The sequence below is a fragment of the Podarcis muralis genome, chromosome 2 (assembly GCF_964188315.1).
Source record: "Podarcis muralis chromosome 2, rPodMur119.hap1.1, whole genome shotgun sequence".
NCBI lineage: Eukaryota > Metazoa > Chordata > Lepidosauria > Squamata > Lacertidae > Podarcis > Podarcis muralis.
This window is the reverse complement of record NC_135656.1, coordinates 55956222-55980949: the sequence shown is the minus strand read 5'-3', so window position 1 is coordinate 55980949 and position 24728 is coordinate 55956222. Positions and strand designations below refer to the sequence as shown.

Here is a 24728-nt window from a genome sequence, read left to right as displayed (position 1 = left end):
TAAAGTGTTGTGTTATTTTGTTTTATTCTAATAATATGCTGTGCCCTATCTCGTGTCAATGACAGAGTTGCCTTTAAAACTTCAGTAATGAAAGGAAATGTGATTGCCAATGGGGCACTGTGGCTCACAAAAGCTGCAGAGGCTGGGAATTTTATAAGTTACTGCATTCCACTAGCCACAAGACCACAGCCACTTCTTTACAAAACTTGCACCTCTCTCTAGATGGCGGGGGGGGGGGAGTGATAGAAATGGAAAATGAAGTGGCATCAATTTAAAGCACTGTTTTACTTAAGTAGCACAACATATGAGGAAGTAGCTTTTTGCTTTTTTTTTAACATCATTGTCTTGGAAAAGGTAATTTGATGTAAATGCTCTAGTTGAAATTGGGTTGAATATCAAACCACTAAAATCAATGAAATCAAGTTTGGTCATGGCAGGTTAATTTCAATGGAAACTTAAGTTCTACTGATTTCAATGGGCATTATCAGAGGGGTGAAAATGTAAGGGAGTTCAGGTGAAATTCCCAAATTATGTGAATTCCTAAACTAATTATGAGGTTCCTCAACACATGACTATATATGTTTGGAAATTGCATTAAAACATTTGATACAAGCAAGCTGAAAGTGTGCAGAATCTGATAAAAATCAAATGAGCAGATATGAAGAAAGTCCAGTTTTGCACACCTGTGCCTGAACAAGTTCTCAGTAGTAGATCTCTTGGTATATCGGGTTCTCTGTGTGTGTCTGTGTCTCTCTCCAAGTCCATTTTCACAGAATCATGTTTCAAACAAAGGCAATTTTGTTTAGACTTCCTTGCAAGAATGACTTTCCTGTTCCTGCCTTTACTGGAAAATGAGGGGTTTTCCACTTCACTGGCATGCTGATGTATTTCCTTTCCATAATTTCCATGCAGGTTACTTCCATGATTCCTGCTAATTGTAGTTACAGGTGCCAGGAATTATTTAACTCACCAAGACAATGTTCAGAAGAAGGTGATCACGTATTCTATTTTATTCTCTCTCTCTCTGCCTTTGCTTTCTCTATTAACTCATTGTATTGCAAAGAAGAAATTCATGGGAGCAAGTCCTTTCCTGCACACTCTGGGACTGCAAAAAGGATCAGATAAAGAAATGTTAGAGCACTTGGTTCCCTTGCCTCTCACAACTGCAACCCAGATAGACTCTTTATGCCATGCTACCTCTGAGAATGCACAGAGACCAGGTCAAGTAAAGGTCACAGAGTTGGGTTGCAGGAGCATTTGGCACCTTATCAATTATCTGCACAACAGCCACCAGTGAAGACAAGCCTACAAGTCTATGTGCTTGCGGGGAGCAGGTTTGCATGCAAATTCTCCTGTCCACACATGCAATGTCAGCATGTGGTTGAAACAAGAGGGCATCTAAGGAATCTCCTTTCATGTCTTTGGGTTTTGGTTCTGTGCCCTAGACACGGTCATTCCCAACCTGCCAAAAATGTGCATGGTGCACTGGCATAGACTTTTCATGACCTTCTTCAATTATGCTACATTCCAAGAGGCAGGCGAAAAGGCATGTCACACAAAACTCCTTATTTTGCAAGTAGACAACTAATCAGAAATAGGTCTTTGCACGCAAGTGGGGGAAGTGACGCTATTGTTTTTAGAAGTCTATGATATGGCTAATCTGCGAGAGGCCAAGTTACAGGGAACCAGGCAGAGGGCCTACTCGGTAGTGGCGCCCGCCCTGTGGAACGCCCTCCCATCAGATGTCAAAGCGATAAACAACTACCTGACATTCAGAAGACATCTGAAGGCAGCCCTGTTCAGGAAAGTTTTTAATATGTGACATTTTAGTGTATCTTTCATATTTGTTGGAAGCCGCCCAGATGGGCTGGGGAAACCCAGCCAGATGGGCGGGGTACAAATAATAAATTATTATTATTATTATTATTATTATTATTGTTGTTAGGGGGTGCTGGTTAGGAGATGGGGCTTGTGGATTTTATTACTTTATCCAAGTACCTCCTTTAGCAGAGGTGCTTTACGTATTCACAAAGCAGATGGGGACACCTGTGGGGTTTAGACCTTGGCTTTAGGACCCAGCCCCTATTATAATCTCTCTCTTTTGACAGCAGGTGAGCTACTGTTTGCCAAGTTATTTTAGAAGCCGTTTTCGTTAGAATTTTCCCTGGCTCTGCTCTTTCGTTTTATGTTTTTAGTCCGACACTCCCTCACTGTATGCTTTCGGGTGGCTTTATCCAGCATTTATCTGTCCTGCAGACAGTTTTAATCACACTTTTGTAGGCCCCTGGGGAATGTTTTCTATGAAAGGTGAAGGTAAGAAATGTTCTATATCCATAGCCCAGGCTGCTCATTTCTTCTTCTGTGTAATTCGAGAACTGGTGAGCAACCCACTAGTCCTTGGTGAGAAAACACCTGGTAGGAAGGGCTTGTGTGTGTTGCTATCTAACTCCTACAGCTAAGAGAAGGGCCCTGAGCAGAAAGCCTGAGAGAGAGAAGTTCTCCAGCTTCTCCAACAGGGCTCCTCGGAGCGGGAGGGTCATCCTGAGGACACCTGAGAGCGACCCGTCGGGCTCCGAAGCCCCGACCGCCCTGCGCGCCAAGCGACCCGCCTCTCCCCGCCTCTCCTCTCCCGCCTCCTCCGCCTCCTCCTCCTCTTCTCCCCGAGGTGGAGAAATAGAGAGACGTCAGGCCGGACCGGAGATTAGCAGTCGCTTTAAGTGGATTAGAAAGCAGCCGAGTTTGGGAGAAGCGAGCTGAGAGTGAGCGGAGCAAGCGCCGCTTCCCCCTCCTCAGGCTTCAGCCTCTCTCTCTCGCTCGCTCGCTTTCTCTCTCGAACTGAGGCGCCCCGCCATGCCCCAGACAGTGGCTCTGAGCGGCCCTTCGCCGTGGGGCTTCCGGCTGGTCGGGGGCAAGGACTTCAGCACCCCGCTGACCATTTCCAGGGTAAGTCTCCCGAGGGAGAAACCGCGTCCCTTTCGTTTTCTTCAGTGGAGGGGGGGACGGGCTGGCTGCTGGCTTGAGAAGCGCCTCAGGCACCGGCCGGCGCGAGGCTGTCACCATGCCCTGACCCGCGTTGGGCTCAGCTGGGCTGCTTTCTGAGGGGACGACGACCTGCGCGCCGCGAGGCGAAGAACTCGGTCAGTTTGGGCAGCGCGTGAGGCGAGGGAAACCAGCAAGCCTTTTGCGCCATTGGGCTCTCAACCGACGGGGGGTGGGGAGACGACGGTGCCCCGTCTTCTTGCCTCCCGGGCGCCGCGGGGAGGAGCAGCAGCAACAAAGGCGGCATTCCAGGGACGCCAAGCGCTCCGCGGAGCATCGCTCCCCGCAGAGGCACTTGTTGCGCGCCTCGAGTTCCGCTCGTCGCTGCTGGATGCGGGAGGGTGGCATGGCTTGTGAAAACTTAAGACGACGGAGGAGGCAGGATCAAGACCCGCCTTCAGGGGTGCTGAGGCAGGAGGCTGGCTGGTTTTGCCCAGCTGCTTTGGTTTCAAAACTCAGCAGTTTCCTCTCCGGTGCTGTAAGTGGAGAAGAGGGCTATTATTTGGGATCGGAGTGTGTGCTAAGCAAAGCTGGGTAGCGACTTAGATTTAAAGGAGAACCTGGAACCGTGGATCTTTAAAAACAAGAGCGGCTGCTGAGCGGACCAGAAAAAGATGTTCTCCTTTAACAGCTATGGGTTGCTGCTTCTAACTAGCAGGCTGGGTCGCCTGAGATCTGTTCCAGGGAAGCAAGTGAAAGAGTTTGCACAAAGTGGTCTGACTGGGTGTTGTGTTTGGCCCACCAATGAATGCAGAGCGTCAGCGCGGAGCAGGGAACCTCCAGCCTTTGAAGCGATTGGGTTTATCTGCTGTTTATCTCTTTTCTGCTTGGGTCTCAGCATTTTCGAGCGCTGTGTAGGCAAGGCAATCCTTGGACCAGTCATTTATCAGGAATGAAATTACACCAGCGGGATTTATACCTGAAATTATACCAGCGGGAGGCCCCATTAGCTAATGCGGTGCTTCAGGTTAAGAACAGTTTCAGATTAAGAATGGACCTCCGGAACGAATTAAGTACTTAACCCGAGGTACCACTGTATATGTACACTTCTTGAGCTTCATTAAGCAAGTGAATGTACCACAGGGAAACAGTGGTTTTAAGAAATGAGTAAAACTGTTTCCAACAGGAGTCCAGTAACTGGCAAGATGTCCTTCTCTCTTGGAATTTTTGAAGTGCCTCCTTCAAAACATGCCTCTGACAGAAACCATATATTTAGATACTAGAGAACATCTGATTCTTTCCCTCTCCCCCATCCAGCCACTCAATGACTGCAATCCTATACACGCTTTCTTGGAAGTAAACCCCTTTAAACAGAGTTAAATACATTTCTGAGTAAACAATGCATAGGCTTTGGATGCAAATGTCAACTCAAAATGCCGTAAATATTTTCAGTGGTTCAAATTTGAAATACATAAATAGAGACCCATGCAAATTTGTGGATGTAGTTTTCTCTTTCGCTATTACATTTGTCCTGTTTACATATACACCACTCACAAACCAAATGGCCTGCTTGCATGTTTTCCTATAGCCATCTGGTTGGCCTCTGTGACACTAGGATGGTGGACTGGGTGGGCCTGATCCATCAGGCTCCACTTATGTTCCTACATAAAAATGCAAAGTGCATGGGAGGAGTAACCCCCCCCTTCAACCAGCACCCTTCAGGCACTCCTCCCACCCACTCCAGCTAATTACATCCCTGTTTGACTCTTTCTGCAAACCATTCCTGGTGCCTACCATAATGGTATTTTAAAAGCAGTGAATATGTATTTGTTGTCATTTTTCAAGGGGGAAATGTAACAGGACTTGCTGGGAGAAGAAAGAAAAGGTACAGCCAAGCTAGGCAATACCTGTCAGACTGAGTTTTCCACAGATATTAAGGAAGCTAAAAAGTAAGATATGAATTGCTAGACCAGACCAGGGTTCATATAAATCTGTGATGTGGAAATTTGCAAGCTGATGTAGAGGTAATGGGGGATATCTATCATTTCTGCCCAGGATCTAGCATTCCGTACTTCTAAATATGGAGTTTCTATTGAGCTACCGTAGTTGCCAGCCACTGACCAACTTTTGTCCCCTGAACTGAACTGTTGCGATGTATGGGGGTCATAGGTGCCAGAGATATGCCTTAGTTTTATTGTAGAGGCCACATGTGAGTTCCTATGCACATTGGCCTGAAGATGAGATGAGAGAGGAACAGAATACGAATGAAATTTCTGAGAGCTGAAGATTTCAGGTAGGAGGAGACTGAAGCTGGTTCTCAGCCAGATCTAATGAGAAGAAAAGCTCAAGGGAGGCCTTCAAAGCAAGAAGCTTTTAGACACCTGAACTTATCTCAAAGGTGATTTCACTGTGCTGGAGGATAGAAATTCATGTGATAAGACCAGCAGCAGGTGATGTCAACAGAGCTGGGGCTAATGAGAATAAAAGGGCAGCTTGGAGCACTTTGAAACGGAATGAGCCATAGAATACAGTGGTACCTCTGGATGCAAACGGGATCTGTTCCAGAGCCCTGTTCACATCCAGAGCGGAACGCAACCCACGTTTGCAGGTCGCGATTCACCGCTTCTGCGCATGCGCATGACATCATTTTGAGCATCTGCGCATGCGTGAGCGGTGAAACCCGGAAGTAACGCATTCCATTACTTCCGGGTCTCCACGGAGCATAACCTGAAAACGCTCAACCTGAAGCAACTTTAACCCGAGGTATGGCTGTAATAGAATTGTAGAGATGGAAGATATCATGAGGGTCATCTAGTCCAACCCCCTGCAATGCCAGAATCTTTTGTCCAACATGGAGCTCAAACCCATGACCCAGAGATTAAGAGCCTCCTGCTCTACTGACTGAGCTATCCATCATGAGCCATCTTGCCAGTCAGTGATCAACAGGACCTGCCAGTCCTGTTAATCAGATCAAAGCTTGTTCAACTTCTGTTAAGCATGGAGGGATGCTCCCTTACTATTTAGGAGGGCGCCAAATGGTTGGGTAGTTGTAAAGGTTTTCCTTGTAGGCCTACTGCAAGCTATGTGAGGAACCTGGGCAGACTTTACATTGTGGTGGCTATAGTCATGGCTGTAGTCATGCCATCTTTTTCAAATCCTAGCACCCTTTTTTTGTTGCTTTTTTCCTAAGGAGAAAAACAACAGTGCCTTGGAACACAAAATAAATCATCTGTTTAAAATAACAGAGCTTTATATTTTAAAGTCTCTTCCCCACCTCAGCTTGAGAAAGGGAATCAGTACAATAATCTCATGTGATAAGAAAACAATTGAGGTACTATTTCTTATTCACCTGGAAACACAAAGCACATGACATGTGACCAGCTGGCCAGCAGCTTTCCAGTGTCGCACTAGATTCCGCCTGCAGCAACACTTTTGAAATCTTGTTTTCATAAACTGAGTTTCAGGGAGAGGAGACAGTGCAGAATTTGGCACGTTGTGTGGTACAGGCTTGTTAATACAAAGTTAACCTTGCTATGATTTAACCCAATGGTTAGTAATTAAAGAGTAGGGCTGCATTTTGCCTTTCAGAGAGGCCTTTTGAAGCAACTTCACCGGAGATTATGACCATTTTAGTAGTTAATAAAAATTAACTTTGAATCCTCCTCCCCCAACAACAAAATCTTTACACTGCTAAAGCTAAGCTATTCAACACATCCCAAGCTCTTTTCCTAATATAGAACATCAGCTACTGTCCCAGAGACATAGGGAACATTTAATCTCAAATTAAAATATAAAGTAATCCTACAATAAGTTGTTACCCATTTCTTCTTCAGGCTGCCTTGAAAAATGGATACGTAAAACTCTTATATATATTACAAAGCAGCGAGGGAATTTTTTTTTAGTATTAAAGAAGTATTTTATCACAAAAATACAGAACTTGGTAAATGAGTTAGCAAACATGGTACTATGCTATTTAGACCATTCCATTTTGGGTATTTGTTGTGTCAAAAATACTGACCTCCTTTGTCTTTTCATTGCAAAAATTTGTGAACTTTGAATCTTGGGAGTGTCTTAAAGGACTGAACATTTCTCTTTAAAGTCAAATAGATAACTTGCCTTTTTTATATCACTTTTGTAGCCATTTTGTGTTTGGGATAGGTATACATAATGGCTCATAAAGCTGTCACATACATTGCAAGGAGAAACAGCTGCTAAAAGGTGTTTCCCCCCATGCAGCCTGCAAAATTCATTCTCTGTAGCTGCATTCAGTCCGGAAGAAGTCGCTGCAGTAAATGGGAATCACATCCAGCAATCCTAAAACAAAATGTCAAAGACAGGCAAATGAATAACTTTTCAAAACTATTCTATTTGTAATTGTTACAGTCAATTTGAATATATTTGGTTGCAAAACTCTATATATTCTTCTTAATTTAGATAGGTTTTCCCCAAATCCCATTATTTTAATGGGGGGATTTTAATAACAAAGACCTTGAGTAGTAGCAGGCAAGGAACATGTGACAAGGTACTGATGAGGAGTGAGTAAAATAATACAGACATCTGTTAAACAAGCACATAATAGATATGCCCAGAGGGAAAGCAATTGGTCTCTAGGCATCAACACTTTTTGTTTATTTAAAAAATGTTTGCTAGCTCTCTGCCACCCTTTGGTCTTAATGGAATTTATCATATCCAGAGAACCACCAGATAACCTATTCTTAAGCCGTTTTAAGTGTGATCCTGTTCAGGTTCACTCAGAAATTAGTCTCACTGTGTTGTGAGGTTTATTCGCCAACAAATGTGCATTGGACCACAGCCTTACAGAGCAATCCTATAAATGTTTATTCAGAATTAAGCCCCACTAACCAGGGACTGTGAAAATTTTGGGCCAGTGGGCAGATCTGGAATTTGGACAAAGGGCTAGTCACAAAGTTGCTGCCATTGGGGCATGGTGTCAGGGGCGTAGAGTAGGTAGCTGGAGCCTGGGGCGGGGCAAGTGTTGCATCCCCCTGTGTTAGGAACTGGCTGGATGAGGAAGAGTGGTGGAATCCACCCAACCAAGAGCCCCGCAGGGAAGGCACAGAAGAAGAGGATCTCACGCCTGGGGACTGGTGGTGCGAATCTGGTCTTACCTCAGAGGAGGGGAGAAGCTGGGATGTGCTAGAAGTAGGGTGCTTGTGGGATAGTAGGGTGCTTGAGGGATAGCAAAGAGAGGACAGGGAGAGGAGGTTCCCAGTTTTGATGTAGGTGCTGATAGTGATGACAGAGGGGAGGTAGAACCTGCAATTCTCCCTCAAGGCCGCTTTTCTGCTGACAGCTTCCTATGCCCCACCGAACAACTGCTTCGTTAAGACAGGATTGCCCTCTGTGTGTTCTTTGTTCTGCTTCCTTAAGAAACTAACTGCAAGTTAGCCAAGTGTTTCTCTCTCTTTCTCTGACTTACGAACAACCTGCTCTCCCTGTCGGCTCCCTGACACCCTGGTGGACTGGGCAGCAATCAGTCCATTTGCTGGCCAGCATCTAATCAAGGGAGTCTCTCCTTGCAAACTAGCCCCAACCTGGCAGCAGAAATAAGGCAGAGAAACGTGAAGCCAATAGCACTGCTGTGTCGCCTTGACCTCCTGTCCTTGCAGCTAGGTGCTCTGGGCAGCACACGTGGCTCTGGCATTGCTTTCCTGCCTTCCTCTTCCTCCCTGCCTCTTCTGTGGGTGGTGGTGGCACAAGTGCAGCTGTCCCTCTGCCAGCCATGAGGAGGCACTGCCACTGCCCAGCACCAAAGGCCTGGCCCAGGCGTGGCTTGCCTCCCTACAGCTCTGGCCTCAATGTGGGAGCCTGTTGTGGAGGTGCCTGGTTGTGCCCCCTCATAAATTTGCGCCCGGGGCCATGGCCTCCCTGGTCCCACCCCCACTACATGACATAGCACAAACATGGCTGTCATGGCAGCATAGTGTAATGGCTGCTTCATCAAAGAAAGCACAAAAAGAGACAGAACTATAAAATAATGCAGGTTTCTCCCTTCGCCATCAATGGGGGAAATGCGCCTACATCAGCCACTGGCAGAGGAGATGGTAGGATGAATGTCCAATCCTGGCATCCATGAAATGTGATCATGTTTAAGGGAGCTGGACTAATGCAAACAGGAGCTGAGCAGGAAGTCCAAGCAGTCTCTCATGTGGATTTTTGATGGAATATTTCTTGAAACCTTTCATGGGTATCATAGGATGTATTGGTGGGCACACTGATGCCCATGAGCACCACATTGGCAACCCTAAAGGGAGATGTTTCCAGCTCATGAATATCACAGTCATTTGTGTTTAGGTTGGGAACATGTGCCAACAACTATCAATGTCATAAAACGTTACAGATATATACACTAGAGCAAATCTAGCTTTTGAGTGTTAATTTGAAGCAAGGAAAATATTGATTGGCTTGCATCCATCTGTCTTGGGAGACAATGGAAAAGTGCCCTTTCAGGGGTGAAGTCAAACTGTTGGAGAGTTACAGCGCCTGCTATGATTGTAGAGACCACAAAAGAAGCCTTTGTGTCTTATGGCTGGAATATGCTTCTAGATCTACTTCTACACTATCATGTAATCCATGTGTATAATTTAATCATGCAATACAGCATGGGTGGTGTTTCTCAACAAAAATGGTGTAGCTGCATTAATGGTTATTATTTCCTCTATTTAACAGTGCTTGGCTCCTGATAAATTTTTGGATTTACTGTAGAAAATTCAGTTCTATTTCTTAAGTAGCAATGTGCGGGTCTTTACGGCTCAGTTTTAAATTTCCCTGCTTTTGAACATCATTATGAACTACCCTTACCTTATGCACTTAATAGTGCTTTCCCCCCCACAGAAAACTAAGATAATCTTGACTTTGTGCATAAAATGAATTACTTTAATTAATCAGCCCCACTGATAATCTGGGATAGGAAATCAGACGGAAGGGATGATTCATGTTGTTCCATTCCTTCAAGGTCTGACCTTGGTGGAAGCTTAACAAAATAAACCTCACACACCCTAAACATTTTCAAGCTTTGCCAAGCTGGACAAAACAAAACACATTCAGCCTAATGGAGGGGATTTACAGAACTTTTACAATGTTAGTGTAATGACATCAGTATTTTAAAAACAAAGTTTAAACTATTGTTCTCCTGACGCAGGTGCTCCAAGTTTCTGTGGAAATAATATGCAAACATCAAGGTTCCCACTTTGAACCAAGGACTGAAACCATTTCATCCATTTCTCAAGTAGACTGTCATGATTTGACATTTTCAATAGAAAAACAACCAAAAACATTTTAAAATAGAAAGTGTCACTGAGTCCAAACCTTGTACCTGAAATAAAATGGGAATAGGATCAGGTTCCCAGTTTATAATAGTGATGCTGCTAACACATAAGTATATTTACAATATGTAAATTTAATAGCTTGGTAATAGTAATCAGATCAGTCTAGCTATTGTGCTTATATTTATTCAAAAGAAGCAAAAACAACAACATCCAGTTTTAAAAGGATTGTTTTCATACTCAACCATTTGTTGTGCAAAAGCTCTAAAAGGGAATAAACAGAGGGCAGTGAATTGAATTACAGAAATGGCACTAAGAGATTAAAAAATATATATTATTGCCAGTGATAAATTGATACACAAAGAATATAAATATATTTATATTGTTAGAGACATCTGAGTGAGTGCATCAAGAGGTCCTCATTATATGATTCACAAATGAGGGAGATTTGTTTAATTTCATTAGATAAGCACAATAGCTTTATTGGGCTGGGTGCACGTGTACCTCTTGGGCTCTCTTTAAAAATATTTTCTCAGCACTGGGTGGCTAAGTCATGCACCCACCTTGACACAGGGTAGGCACTCCAATAGGAATAGAGATTTCTGTAAGTAAGGGTCTCCTGCTTTGGCTTTTGAGCTTGGCAGATGGGTTTGAAAAGTTCCTGTAACAAGTTCTCAGCTCCATTGAACTCCTCATCCCCTTGGTTCATGATCTTTGTGCTGATTAGAACAGATTAAAGCACCCCTGGTGCCATTGTTGTCTGTTGTCACAGTCACTAGGTAGGCCCACTAGGGCTCATCCTTGAATAGGAGAAGGCCCACTGAGAAAGGAAAATGCTCTACATTTGTGCATTCCCTAACAGTCAGGGGTGGCCAACACATGGAGCCAAGTGAGGCGATTGTCTCAGGTGGCAAGGTACCCAGGGCCAGTAGATCCCAATGTTGATCTTCCTCTCTTTCCCCTAATTCATTCCTAATGTTGACCTTCACTCACTCCTTCTTCACTGGCAGGGAGAGGGGTAGCTCCATTCTGGGGTTGCCTGAGGTGCTGAAATGTCTTGGGCCAGCCCTGGTTACAGCCCTCATACTTGCCACTGGCCCTCAAAAACACCAGCCCTATGTCTCCACTTCCTCTCTTTCCCATAACCTTTGGTACAAAATGTGTGACATGATGTCACTGAGCTGAGAGTCTCTTTATCCATTCTCCAATTGATTCCCTTGGCCTTCGAGGGTTGGGATTGGCACATTATATGCTTTGTACTGTTAAATGTTTGCCGGGGGAGGAAGGGAGAAAGAGCTGTAAGGTTGCTGCTTTTGGCAACAGCCATATGATTCCTGTAACCGAAACATATAATTCTACCATTAGAGGATGACATGGATGGGGGAAGCCAAGCACTGTGGTGCTCTGCTTCCCTTTTCCTCACTCGTGAGATAAGTCAGCTCTTCTTGGCTGGCAACAAGATTCATAACTAAAGCCATACATTTTAGCAGCAGGCTCTTGCAATCTCTGGAGAGGGATAGCTTTATACTGTGAATGTGAAGGAAATGTGTCAGTCTCCAGGGGACAGAGCTGAGCACTCCACACATCAGCAGATGGAAGCAGCCCTCACAAAGGCAGTCATTGATCCTGTTCTCCCACATTCATGGCTAGAAGAGAAGTTGTGGGTAGTAGCGTTCAGAAGGTTGGAGGGATAATGGGATTACAAGACCTTATAAAAAAACAAAAACACAACCCTAACTCTTGCCTTTCCTTTACCAAGCTCGCACAATCAACTGGAAATATTTAGTGTTCCTTTGCCACTCATCGGGTTGGATTCAAAGAAGAGCAAGCAGAACTCCATTCATGCAGTAAGGCTTTCCTGGCTCCTTCCACCGTTGTACCCTCATGCACCCTGCAAAAAGACGTCCTTGGGAGTTGAGGGACCCTTTGGAACAGCATAGGGTGTTTGCAAACAAACCAGTATAAAATACCAGCCATGCATTGTACTGAAATATGATTTACTCGGACTCTTTTCTATATTTTGCAAGGAAAAAAAGCAGGGAGAAAAATTACAGCAATAATTAGCACAGAAAATCATATTATCATTGACAGCCAAACTACATGCAGCACCATTTTAACAGTAAATAGCATGTTTAGGAGGGTTTGATCTATGCTGGAACCCTAAAGGGATAGGAGGTGGCTCTAACCTTTTGCCCCTCATTGTGGTTACAATCCAGATTGGGTACCCTGTGTCTGCTAACTGCCACGCAGTAAGCTCTTTCTGATTCATAGTTCAGTCTCTAACACTATGCTAAACCAGAGAAAATGCAAACAGTATATCTTACCTTCGGAGGTCATGACTTCATTTCCCTCATGTGTCAACCCAACCAAAGTAATCACGCAAACAGATGAAAAGCAAGGAACTAGGCTGGAGGATGCCTGGCATCCCTTTCAGTCCTGCAATGAAAGCAGAAATGAAGGTACCATTGTCTGTTAAATAGCCCTGCTTTGCTTGGCAAAATACAATAGAGAACTTTCAAGTTCAGAAACTTTTCTAGTCTAGACAAAACATCCAAAGGAAGGTGTCTGTCATGCACTGACTCACTTCATTCAGAATTATGTAAGTTCATCTTAAGTCTTCCTTTGGCTTGCATACGTTTTCCACCCCCATACCAAGAGAGTTAAACTTGCATGATTGTCAATTGCAACTCATCTGCTTCTTGCCAAAACTGCCTGTGGCAATTGTAATCAATAACAGTCAGTGATATTTGCAATCCACTAAAACAAACTCTTCTGTGTTGTTTTAATGGAACCCAGTTAATGAATCTTGTTAAAAGCATATGCTTATTTTAATACAGTGGTACCTCGGGTTAAGAGCTTAATTCGTTCCGGAGGCCCATTCTTTTTTTTTTAAAAAAAATAATTTTTATTAATCGGAGGTCCGTTCTTAACCTGAAACTGTTCTTAACCTGAAGCACCACTGTAGCTAATGGGGCCTCCCACTGCCGCCACACCACCGCCACACAATTTCTGTTCTCATCCTGAAACAAAGTTCTTAACCCGAGGTACTATTTCTGGATTAGCGGAGTCTGTAACTTGAAGCGTCTGTAACCTGAAGCGTCTGTAACCCGAGGTACCCCTGTACAGTTTTTGTCTGGTCTCCTTAAGGAACTGCTAGTTAGGGACAATTCTAAACTTAAACCATTTTATGGAACATTTTAGTGTTTGTGTTTTGGTTAATAAAAATATGTTGCTACACAGGTGTTCTTTTTTATGCTTTTTAAAAATCTAGTCCTTTAAAAGTCAGCAATAAGCTATTTATTCAACTTCCTCTCACCACCATCTCAGTTCTGAAAGAAACGGGCCTATAAGGGGTTTAATAAAAGGCAATGGCTAGAAGGGTCAGACTGAATGTTTAGGTTTCATGACACAGCATCTGTATAATATTGTTAAATTATATAATACAGCATTTGAATAGAAAAGTGACTCTGTCAGTACATACTTCCAGGGTTGCTGCATGGGAGTGTTTTTTATGATATAGAAAGCTTGAGAAGCTGAATAAAATGCTTCTTATACAGCTGCTGAGGTGTATAAAGTAGGAATATAACAGACAACCCAAAACTATAGCAGATTAGATAGCCGAAATAGCTAGGGGAGTTCCAAAGCCTGATTTATTTATTTTTTTAAAAAAGCTTTAAGTGCCTTCCTAAATGTAAGGAGTGAGGGAGCTATTCAAGAGGTGGAGAGTTCCAGAGGTGGTGGGCCATCACAGAAAAGGACCTGTAGAATATTGTCACCTTAGGAGTACCTGAAGGTATGGTTAGAAAGGCTTTTTAATCTTGGGCAGGATTATAGTCCTAACCTGACACAGTTCCAATTGACATTTCTGCAGTGCCAATCTTGCATACGTTTGGGTGCTGATGTTAATGGGGGAGGGGAAGACAGAGAGATGAGGGGAATTGCCTGGAAGGAGCTTGCCTTCTGTGGATTGAGGGGTTTGCTAAATTCAAACAGAAAATGGTGGGTTTTTGTTTTGTGGCTCGGACCCTACCTCTGTTTTATACTTAATTTTGTTTTGTGATGGCACCCTCAGTCATCACACTCATCTAACCTAAAGAAAGCAGGTTTCAAATCTTACATCATTCATGTGCTATGCAATTCGTTTCTGAAAAGCCTGCTTCAGAGAATTCTGCTCTTTTATTGTTTGTTGTTTATTTGTTCTGTTACTTTAAATTATTACTGGCGTTCTGTGAATTAACAGAAAAGTCGTATATAGTTACAGCAAGCTATTAACTAAAAACTACTGTGGTGAAAGTTTTGTCATCTATGATCTATATTAGGCAGCAAGTGCTTATTTATTTGATCATTCTCAGCTTATTTAAAAGAAGTTACACATCTCTTGAGGAAACAGAATTATGGTCATTGCAATAAGAATGATCTCTTAACGCAGCAAGATATAATTAACCAAAACTCCAGAGAAATGTTTCATTAGATAACACTGGGGAAACCCAGCCAGATGGGTGGGGTATAAATAATAAAATAATAATAATAATAATAATAATTATTATTACCATAGTAGTCTAGCTTTTCATAGCAATTGTGCTTGGAAGCAATAACAGATGCTGTGAATGACTGTGGAGAAAGCTAGAGGGTAAACATGGAGTTAAATTATTCACAAATTCATTGGCCACTGATCTACTTCCATTATATCATAATAGATTAATCTTGTGCACGAAGACTATTTGTTCTGATACCCAGTGGTTCAAGGAAAACTTTGTTTCATTTTGGAGTGTAGAATCCACTCCCCATTTTTCATTCAAATTCAAACTACAAATTCAAACTACAGGATGTGTCATTAGCCTCCCTCAAAGGGAGTTACAAGCTTTGCAAGATTTTGGCATTAATACAAAAACAGCAGGAGGGGAAGCGATAAAGATTTAATAAACAGCATGATATTTCATGCATGACTGGAAAGTGACAGGTAATCTGAACAGCAGTCAGGGAAAGTTGTTGTGGAAGATAACACCCTGGCAGAAGGCTGTTAGAATAGTTGCCACCATGTTGACTGTTTCTTTCAATTATAGAAACAATTTCTCATTTGTCCCTAGAACTGAATGAGCTGATCCAAAGCATGTGACAAAACAGTGAACCTTGGTAATAAAAATGGGGGTTTCCAAGGGCCAAATGCATTTGCAGTCTGCTCACAGTATAAGATTCAGCTTGGATTTATCTAGCTTCTGAATGAGTCTCAATTGTAACATTTCCCCCCAGAATATCACTAATAAGTTAGCAAGGTGCAAGTTATATCCCTGTGGCTGTCGTCTGGTGCTGGAATGCCCAACCTGAACATCTACATACTCTGTCTTCAGCTGCATATTGGACAGAAAGTGTGCTTTATCACCTCTCTGCTAGTACACACCTCCCCCATAATGCAACACTGACTTCCCACTACTCTATGGTCCTTATACACCAGGTCATGGAACTGTGTTGGAGTACAAATGCTGCACTGGTGGACTCTTGTATGGCAACCGCCGGATGCTCTCGCAAACAAGGAGCATGAATACATGGTGCTGGAAGTCTCTCCTGGATCAAAGAGCATGAGAACATTGTTGGGTGAAACCTAATTCAGTACAGTGAAATTTCAAAAATCCAGCAGAAGCAGATTCCACAAGCATCCTTAACACTCTTCATTGACTCCAGTGATTCTCCAGTGATACTTGGCCATACAATCATGGCCTTGGTTTCAAGCTTCTAACCTGAACTATTGTCAATGGAGACTAAGTTCACCAAGCTGTTTAACTCGAAATAGGCATCATGCTGGCCACATAACATACGGCACTCAGAGAAAGAGAAAGAGAAAGAGAAAGAGAGAGAAAGAAATAAGCCAATACATTTTAACCTTAGTTACAATCCTTATGAGCTGGAAATCGTTGCAGAGAGACTTTGGCCGTTTGTAATGGATCAGCAGTTTTCCTGTGGGTTTCTCTGTTCTTTTCTGCTGGCTCTCTCAGTTCAAAGCTGCTTGCTCAGGGAAGCTCTAAAAACAGCGTGCTACCAGTTTCTACTCTGCTTTCTTCACTCTCACAACCCCAACAAGAATTAAAGTCAATAAATGTCCTGGATCTGCTTTTTCTCCACATACAGTTTACTTTGAGGAACAAATCTGAGTCGCTCGCTATTAAAACTTGATAGTAATTAAACTTTTCTTTCTCTCTTGCAGATTAATCCTGGAAGTAAAGCCGCCCTTGCCAGCCTTTGCCCAGGTGATGTCATCTTGTCAATTAATGGTGAGAGCACAGAAAACATGACACATCTAGAAGCACAAAACAAGATCAAAGCTTGCCTGGATCAGCTGACCCTATCTGTGAACAGGTAAACTATCTGTGCTTGCCTCTTCATGCTCACATTTGGTGAATGTCTGTGCACACATTCACCAAAATGTATGTACTGAACCTGTGGTTGGACAGCGGGGTTATGCATCTGCTTGCACCTCACTCACAAATGTGCCGTGTGTTGTATCCTAAATGTTGGAGGGTACATTCCTATATCCATTGAGTGGTATTCAAGCAGGTTTTACTCAAGAGTAGACCCATTAAAATAAATGAGCATGATAGGCCCATTAATTTTAATGGGTCCACTCTGAGTAAGACTTAGTTGAATACTGCCCATTCTCTCAAAATGTTCAACTTTTTACTTTCTAGGAGTAAAGATGACCCTTTTAAAAAAGTCAACATGCATAGGGATGTGTGCCTAGACATATCAGAATGTATGAAGCAACTGACAGAGCACAATCAGTTGGTAATTTCCTACCTAATGTTCATGATACACACTTGTGGGTTGTATAATGGATTTTTATCACACTACATTTTCAAGTGCAACCTGTCCTTCTCTCAACCCAAAGAGTCGCCCTCAGGGCAAGTGAGCAACCTGCCCCAACAAGGGTTGGAAGTGAAGCTGAGGCCTTTTGAGCCTCTGCCTCCTAGATTCTTCCCACCTTTGGAGAACTAGAGCAGATCCACACCATACATTTAAAGCACATTCAGTGCACATTTTAAAGTGTGTGAATTCTAGCAACGAATCATGGGAACTGTCAGGGCTTTTTTTTCTAGAAAGAGGTGTTGGAACTTGCTGAGCACCCACACAAAGCTTTTGAGCTTTTTTTTAGGGGGAACAGCCACTTTCGGTAACCCTGCTGCTGACTTCCACTTCCGGCGCGCAGCCACAATTACAATCACTGTGCCAACATGATCGCTGCAGCAACCCAGTCGTCATACTGCACAGCCACAACCCTAAAGGGCTGCTGGAATGCACTTAAGAGGTGCTGGAACTCAGTTCCGTTGAGTTCCAGCTGAAAAAAAGCCCTGGGAAATGTAGTCTTTTAAGGATGATAGGAATTGTAGCTCTGTGAGGGGGAAACTACACTTGCCAGAATTCTTTGGGGGGTGCCATGTGTTTTAAATGTATGTTGAATGTGCTTTAAATGTATAGTGTGGATCTGCTCCAAGTATTTTAAAGCTCCAGTTGCTGCCCTTAAATATTTGCAGCCTGAGGCATCTACCTCACTCTGCCTCTTGGTAGGGCTGGCTCTGTAGAAATGTAGAAAAGATCAAAGCGGTAGTAGGCGGAGGATATTATAGGGAAGTGTCTCAACTCTAATGATAGCTTAGCAATAGAACACACTCAATAGAGAAGCTTTAAAATGCAAACTGAATTATCATCAGTTTCAGTGAATTTAAGTATTGCATGTATAGATACTCTAGATGATATCTGGGGCCCTGTTTCTTGCTATCATTCTCATATTGTAAGACAATGAGCTATGTGGGGGTGTTTATCTCTAGTGCAGCAGGTCTCCAATAACTGTGATTGAATGAGACCACATTGTTCAGAGACAACATGATGTAATGCTTTCAACACCACATGTGTTTTCACATAACTTTAACTAGCATATTTCTGCACCAAAATAAACTCTATTGTGGCTAAAGTAGATTTCTGGCATTTTGATAAAAGCTTAGCTGAACCAGGGAAATGAGTTTTGTAAACATTTGTGCAAACTCAGAAACTGCCTCCCATTTTGGCTTCATCCCAACACCACCACCCTAGAAAGGATATCAAAGCATTTGCCCTGGGGGAGGAATAACCCTTGCAATATATGAGAACTGGGAGGGCAGCTTCTAACATCTTTGCTCCATCTGCCTTCAGAACCAGTGAGAAAGTCTTGGCCTGTGAGGAACTAAAATCTAGCTGCTTATGCAGCCATGTTTTCTAGGAGACCTCCAGCCAATTGGTAATCAGAACATCTGGCATTTTTGCTACCCAGCGCCTCCTGCATTCGCACTGACCGGATGTCACTGAGTAGCTAAATCAGGTTGGCTCTATGGCCCGAAGAAGTCATCACAATAATTACATGGTCTCTGAAAATTTTATCAATTATTGAAGGAGAAATTCATGAAGGACAAGCCTATCAATGGCTACTAGCCAAGTTGACTATGTTCTGCCTCCATCTGGGAGGTGGTATGCCTCTGAAAGCCAGTTGCTAGGAATTATGAGTGGGGAGAGTGCTGTTGTGCTCAGGTCCTTCTTTGGAGCTTTTCATAGGCATCTAGTTGGCCACTGTGAGAACAGGATGCTGTACTTCATGGGCCATTGGCCTGATCCAGCAGACTCTTACGTATTTAGGAAGACAAAGCCCAGTTAAAGTATTTTTTTAAAGTGCCAAAGCAACCAAAGTTTGAGTGAACAATGGCTGCAAACGTAATTAAAACTGGAAAGTAGAGTTTGGGGGAGTGCACACATTCTCAGAAATGTGTGAGAATGAAAATTCAACATAGTTCTAATTTTGATCACAAATCTATTGCTCTGTAATGCTCCAATCTGTTGGAGAATAGAGCTGTTACTTTTCCACAATTCCTCACTATTGTACTCTGCTCTTTCTTGTAAGGATTTGATTACTGTCCAGGACCTACTAACATTACTGGATGATACAGGAGTTGGGGTTTCTTTTGTTCCTTTCACTTCTCCATGTCAGGTCATTGTTGCATTTATGAATGCTTTATAAAGAATTTAAATCTAAAATATATTTGCCTCCAAAACTGAACAACTGCCTCTTTGTAAAAAGCAAGGCCTCTCCTAATGGGGAAAATCAATTTGTTTATTTTGTGCTTCAGCTAAAGCAACTACAGTAACATTTTTATTGATTCTGTTTTTAGACTGGACCAAATTAAACATAGGGGTAACGTGGGTTTTTTTATTTCTCCACTCAGCATTTAGAAATTTGTTGAATTCCTAACCATTCTGTCTGGCCAATAAAAGTTAGTCACTATTCAAGCCACATCCAGGTCTGTTTTGTCACTGAGAATGAGTCATCCTTGCATAGCAACGCTTCTCAAAAGAAATGGGAAGCTACCCTTCTGATAATTAATCTAGACCTCCCGTATCCAAATACTTCTATAAAATCAGCATGTTTAACATCCATTCCTTACCAAAAAAAAATACATATGTGTTTTATGTCCACAAAATTCCTGCATTGTGATGTTCAGACATCAGAAGCACAGAATGCATTTGCTTTCATTTTCCTACTTTCAGCAAAAAATATTGCATTCTATTACATAAAACTGATTTAGCATTTACACTGAGCTGACTTTCACTTGTTAGATGATTAGGAGAAATGTTCAGCTTACTGTTAGGAGCTGGCGTAACCTACAAATACCTTGCATTTCCCTCCAAAGTAAGTCCTGTTGAGTTCCCTCCAAAGTAAGTCCTGTTGAGTTCCCTCCAAAGTAAGTCCTGTTGAGTTCAACAGGACTTCAGCCTTGGCTGCATCATTGTAAAAAAATAATTTAAGGCCCAGTCTTCAGAAACTCTTTTCAGTTTGGACCTCACTGAAAGGAATAAAACTTGCAAGTACTTAAGAGTTCAGTGATACACATTCCACAGCTTATAAACTGGGGGCTACTGTCTTAAGAGCATTAACAGTTAGCTGTCATTTATATTCTGTGATTCAAAAAATGATTTTTGAAGGATTCCTGTTTATGTTTTAACGTAATAGCCTTCTGGAACCTAGTGGATGCCTCTTAATGAAGTACGTTGTTCTTCTTAGTACTTCACAAAACAGATATCATAGCTTCTCATTTTATATTTTTAAAATTCTGTTATTTCTTACCTTGGCAGACTTGAGGGACTTCAATGAGATTTGAGATATTAAGTTCCAGTGCCAATTGGAAGTATGATGCTTTGGTTTTCCTTCAGGTTGGAAGGATGATTATATATATATATATATTTTAAAAAAGGCCAGTCCTGTAGGCCAAATTCTCAGCTGGCATGTATTAGGATAGCTTAGTTGGTACTAAGATTTTCACTGATTGCATATGTACCCTTTAGGTTTGGATTCAAGCTAAACTTCTAAGAAAACACAGACAGGGAGGCTGGCTGTTCTTAATAGTTTGGATAAGTAGTTCCTGTAGTTTTGAGACACTGTGTTTTCACACACATGCATTCCTATCAATGAATTATGTTTCTGCTTTCCTGTTTATGTCCTTGACATGTTCTACTTTGTTTTCTTAATTTATTTTCTACCAGACAGAAGGGAGGGAGGAAGGGAGAAGAGAAATGAAATAATAATTAAAAAAAACCCCACTTTACTTATTTTCCATTTAGTGAGAGTTAAGAAAAAGCGCTGGGGGGACTTCTGTAGACCAATTCAAATAGCCTAGTTGTTTATGATTTTGTTTCTCTTTATATATGCTGAGTGAATCCTCATGGAATTTGTTGCTGCTCACTCTTTGCCAAATAAGGTTCCATGGATACCCAGCTATGGCCATGTGATTAATGGTTGTGTCAAGAGAAAGGACATGTCTCAATGAACATCTTTCATCCTCTGGCAATTGTTTTTCCATCCACTATCCTTCATTAAATGAATTATTCCCATTGTGATATGTAAGAATCGCCCCTCCCGCGGCCCCTCTTCATACTATGTTCAGCCAATGCCCTTTCACTCCCATTGGAAAGTTCAGTAGGAAAATAGCAAAGTGACAGAATATTTCCATGTTACCAGTAAAATAAGGATTTTAGTTTTGAACAGTGGCTGAGTTAGACACCAGAATCATTGTTCTAATTTCAGAAGTGTGCCTTAGTTATCATTTTGATATATTTTCATATAATAAAATTCAATTGTATTTATTCATATATTCTGCTCTTCAAGGATTCTCAGAGAAGCTCTCTCTCTCTCTCTCTCTCCACCCAAACACACATTCATTTAAGTGTAAATGAAACTATAAACAATGAAACTATAAACATTAAAGTTAGGAATAATGAGAACAGCACTGCAGGGACAATGCAAACATTAAACAGACGTCAGACTAACAAATCTCAGAGACCTGCTGTATTCATACATTATATTTAAAGGTGTACACTTAAAAGCATCCTTGGTGTACATCGGAATGTGTGAAGCGGCCACAGGTAGAACACCCACTGACTTCAAAGCATAAGGATTAAGCCATAGATATGTGAGACTACTGTGTTGACTGAATAAGGGTAAGACAGTAGCCCATTTGTTCAGATATGAGGCAGTGGAAAATTCTGACCAGTTCCAAACACATCCAGCTTATGGCAGTGATTCATTTGTGGTAACTGACATAGATGAGGAATTACCTAGACATCACCATGAATGCTAGCAGATGGTAGGTCTAAAGTCCTTTTAGACGCAGGGGCAAAATGACAAGGCAATACAGTAGTAAGGTGAGCTAGGAGTAGCACACATCAACCATTTTATGTGGGAGAAAGTAAGTGATGGGGGTAGGTGAAGTTTTAGCAGAGCAATTTAGGCTATAAATCAACTTATTTGCTTCTGTGTCTTCTTTGAGCCAGCGTAGAACATGGTTTCATTTATTACTCTGATGTGGCCAAAAGAGACTAAAATGTCAAGTTTATAGCAGATGTTTAAGGAAAGTTTTCTAACACGATTCTCTATGAATTCTGGTTCACAGAAATGTGATGTAAAGATATTTGCTGTTTAGCTGTTAATGATGCATTCAGGGGACTTTAAGAAAACATTTTCTTTAATAATTCTTCTTGCATGTCAGCTTTATGGACAACTGAAGCTGTTTTCTTCAGTAAGTAAAGAAAAGCATTCCAAACCAGTAAAGAATGCATGATATAATGCAGAGAATTGAAACAATATGGGTTTAGGAATTGACCTTCCAAGTTTCCTTAGGCTGAAACTCTGAAGGGTACTACTGAGCACAGTGGTCACATAATAATGATGTGTAGTGCGCAGAAGGGGTGCAGTATGTGAGGGCAGTGATTTGTCATTGGGATGAGTAGAGGGAATGCCGCACTGTGTTCTGTGTGCCCTTGCCAGCCCACTTCCTGGCAGAAGGAGCACAGGAGGCAGGAGCCAATTCCACTTCATGGCAGCTGAAAACCACAGGCCCAATCCATTAATTTAGGCAGTGTGTTTGCAGCACATTTGGGTATAAAGCAAGGCTCCTTTGACAGGGATGCTCTATATATGTTCGTTCTGTGCCGAGTATGGAAAGTGTTACTATGCATGACGGTCTCAAGTTTCCAAAGAAGGTGCCACTGAAAAAATGAATCACACAATTTTCTTCTTGTAACTCCTCAAATAAACGTGTGTGTGTGTGTGTGTGTGTGTGTGTGTGTGTGTGTGTGTGTTAAAAGTATGCAACTAATGGTCCAAGGGCAATATAGGCAGCTATCAATCAACCATTTTAATTAAAACCTATTATTAGGAGAAAAAGAGATACTACCTTCTAAAAGGTTGATGGGCATTTCAAATAGTAAGCAGATTTGGACAAGCAATCTCAATAGTTCTGTGTATTCTTTTTAGCATGAAGGAACTCTCCCACATACATGTGGTTCTTCTCTGATGAGGACTAAGTTATGATGTGACCAATTTGCATCCCATTTTATGGGACTAAGTTATGATGTGACCAATTTGCATCCCATTTTATACTGGACCAAGACTTAGGGTTTGTGAGTTGGACACCCCATATGTGAAGGTACAGCGCTGCAGATGTATGCCTTCCCCCCATTTTTCCAGGGCTGCTGAAGTGGGCAGAAAGGATCTCCGTGTCCAGCCCCAATGATGTGCAGTTGCCAATAGCCAGACCTCATGATGGAATAGAATTAAGCTGAAGTAATGCATTTGTCTGGTGATTCAGAAGTGTCTGGTTGGAAGAACTTTCATGGTTGTTCTCCAGTGCTTTTTTTCACAGTGCTGTAAATCAGTAATATTTTTACCAAGAACTTTACAATCAAACTGTGATGAAGAATTGTCTCACTGTAGTTTGTTTCAGACAGCTGTATGGCCCAAAAATGAAACTCAGAAGCATTGTACTTGCTTTCCTTGGGCATTTTTGTAAACCACTGAATCAGATTGTTTTCCAGTTTTTCTAAGTATAAATTTTGATGGGGAGAAAATGTGTCAGCTTTGGCCCTGGCAGCAACATTCACAGCTGTACAGATTTTTTTGAAGCCTAAAAGCTAAATTTCTATAATACCTGTAATGTCTCTGCTGTTCTGGCTTTAAACCTAATTCTGAATACATTTACTGACTACATTTATTTGAAGTTCTCCTTGATCACAGTAGAACTTGCTTCCAAATACTGTATGTCTGTTTAGAACTCAGTTGTGGGCATAAATTCTTCATGCAGCTGTGGAAGATTTTATTTGTGTGTTTCATTGTATCTTTCATTGTGTCTGTTTCCTGTTCTGCTATTAGCAAGATTTATTTAAGGATTTTGATTATTTAAAAAACCACTTGCCGTTTGATTGCAATCAGAACACAAACACTGATTCTTGCTACAAGCAAATATCAAACTAATTGGGCTCATTCTGATGTAGCCTGAAACCATGGACTTAATTTGGGGGTAAACAAGCTTTGAGTTTCTGTGTTCCACATTCTAGACAAACTGGTTAGTTTTAGCTATGGTTTAGGGAAACAAGCCAACTTCAAATCATGGTTTATGATCCTGGTTTGCATTTCTAAACCATTCGTTGTTGTCGTTTAGTCGTGTCCAACTCTTCGTGACCCCATGGACCAGAGCACACCATAGTTAAGGTTAATCATGTCTTCAGGTTCATGCCTAACTATAAATCACAAATAATTGAAAATGGAAGTGAAAGCTTCTTACCTCCTCATGGCCGCACCAGAGAGGGAGGAAGGCACTAGACCAAGGGTTGTGCATATGACACTGAACCATAGTTTAGCATTACATTTGAGCCAGATCAAATGGATGGATGAAAATGTATACATACTGCCAATCTAAAAGGAGAAAGTTACACACACACACACACACACACACACACACACACACACACACACTTGCTTACCTACACCTACAAGGATACTTTCTTCTTGCAAATGCTGGCTGAAACCAAAACAGCAACTTGCAACTGATTATTTCAGTTTTAAATGTCAACAATGATAAAGCACTTGGGCGGTTTCTGTTCAATAAGATACATAAA

At 42.0% G+C, this 24728-nt stretch overlaps 1 protein-coding gene across 2 annotated transcripts in view; it reads left to right on the top strand.

Annotated features, from left to right (window-relative positions):
• Positions 1–2647: 2647 nt before the first annotated feature.
• Positions 2648–24728, top strand: part of PDLIM4 (PDZ and LIM domain 4) — a 61342-nt gene continuing 39261 nt past the window's right edge. Inside the window, exons 1-2 of one of the 2 annotated variants that reach the window (XM_028717991.2) lie at positions 2648–2943; positions 16465–16616. In XM_028717991.2, the coding sequence (XP_028573824.2) occupies positions 2851–2943; positions 16465–16616 (245 nt within the window). In that variant the 5' untranslated portion in view covers positions 2648–2850. Of the gene's footprint in view, positions 2944–3006; positions 3138–16464; positions 16617–24728 lie in introns of those variants that run through there. The other variant, XM_028717992.2, reaches the window with a different exon arrangement.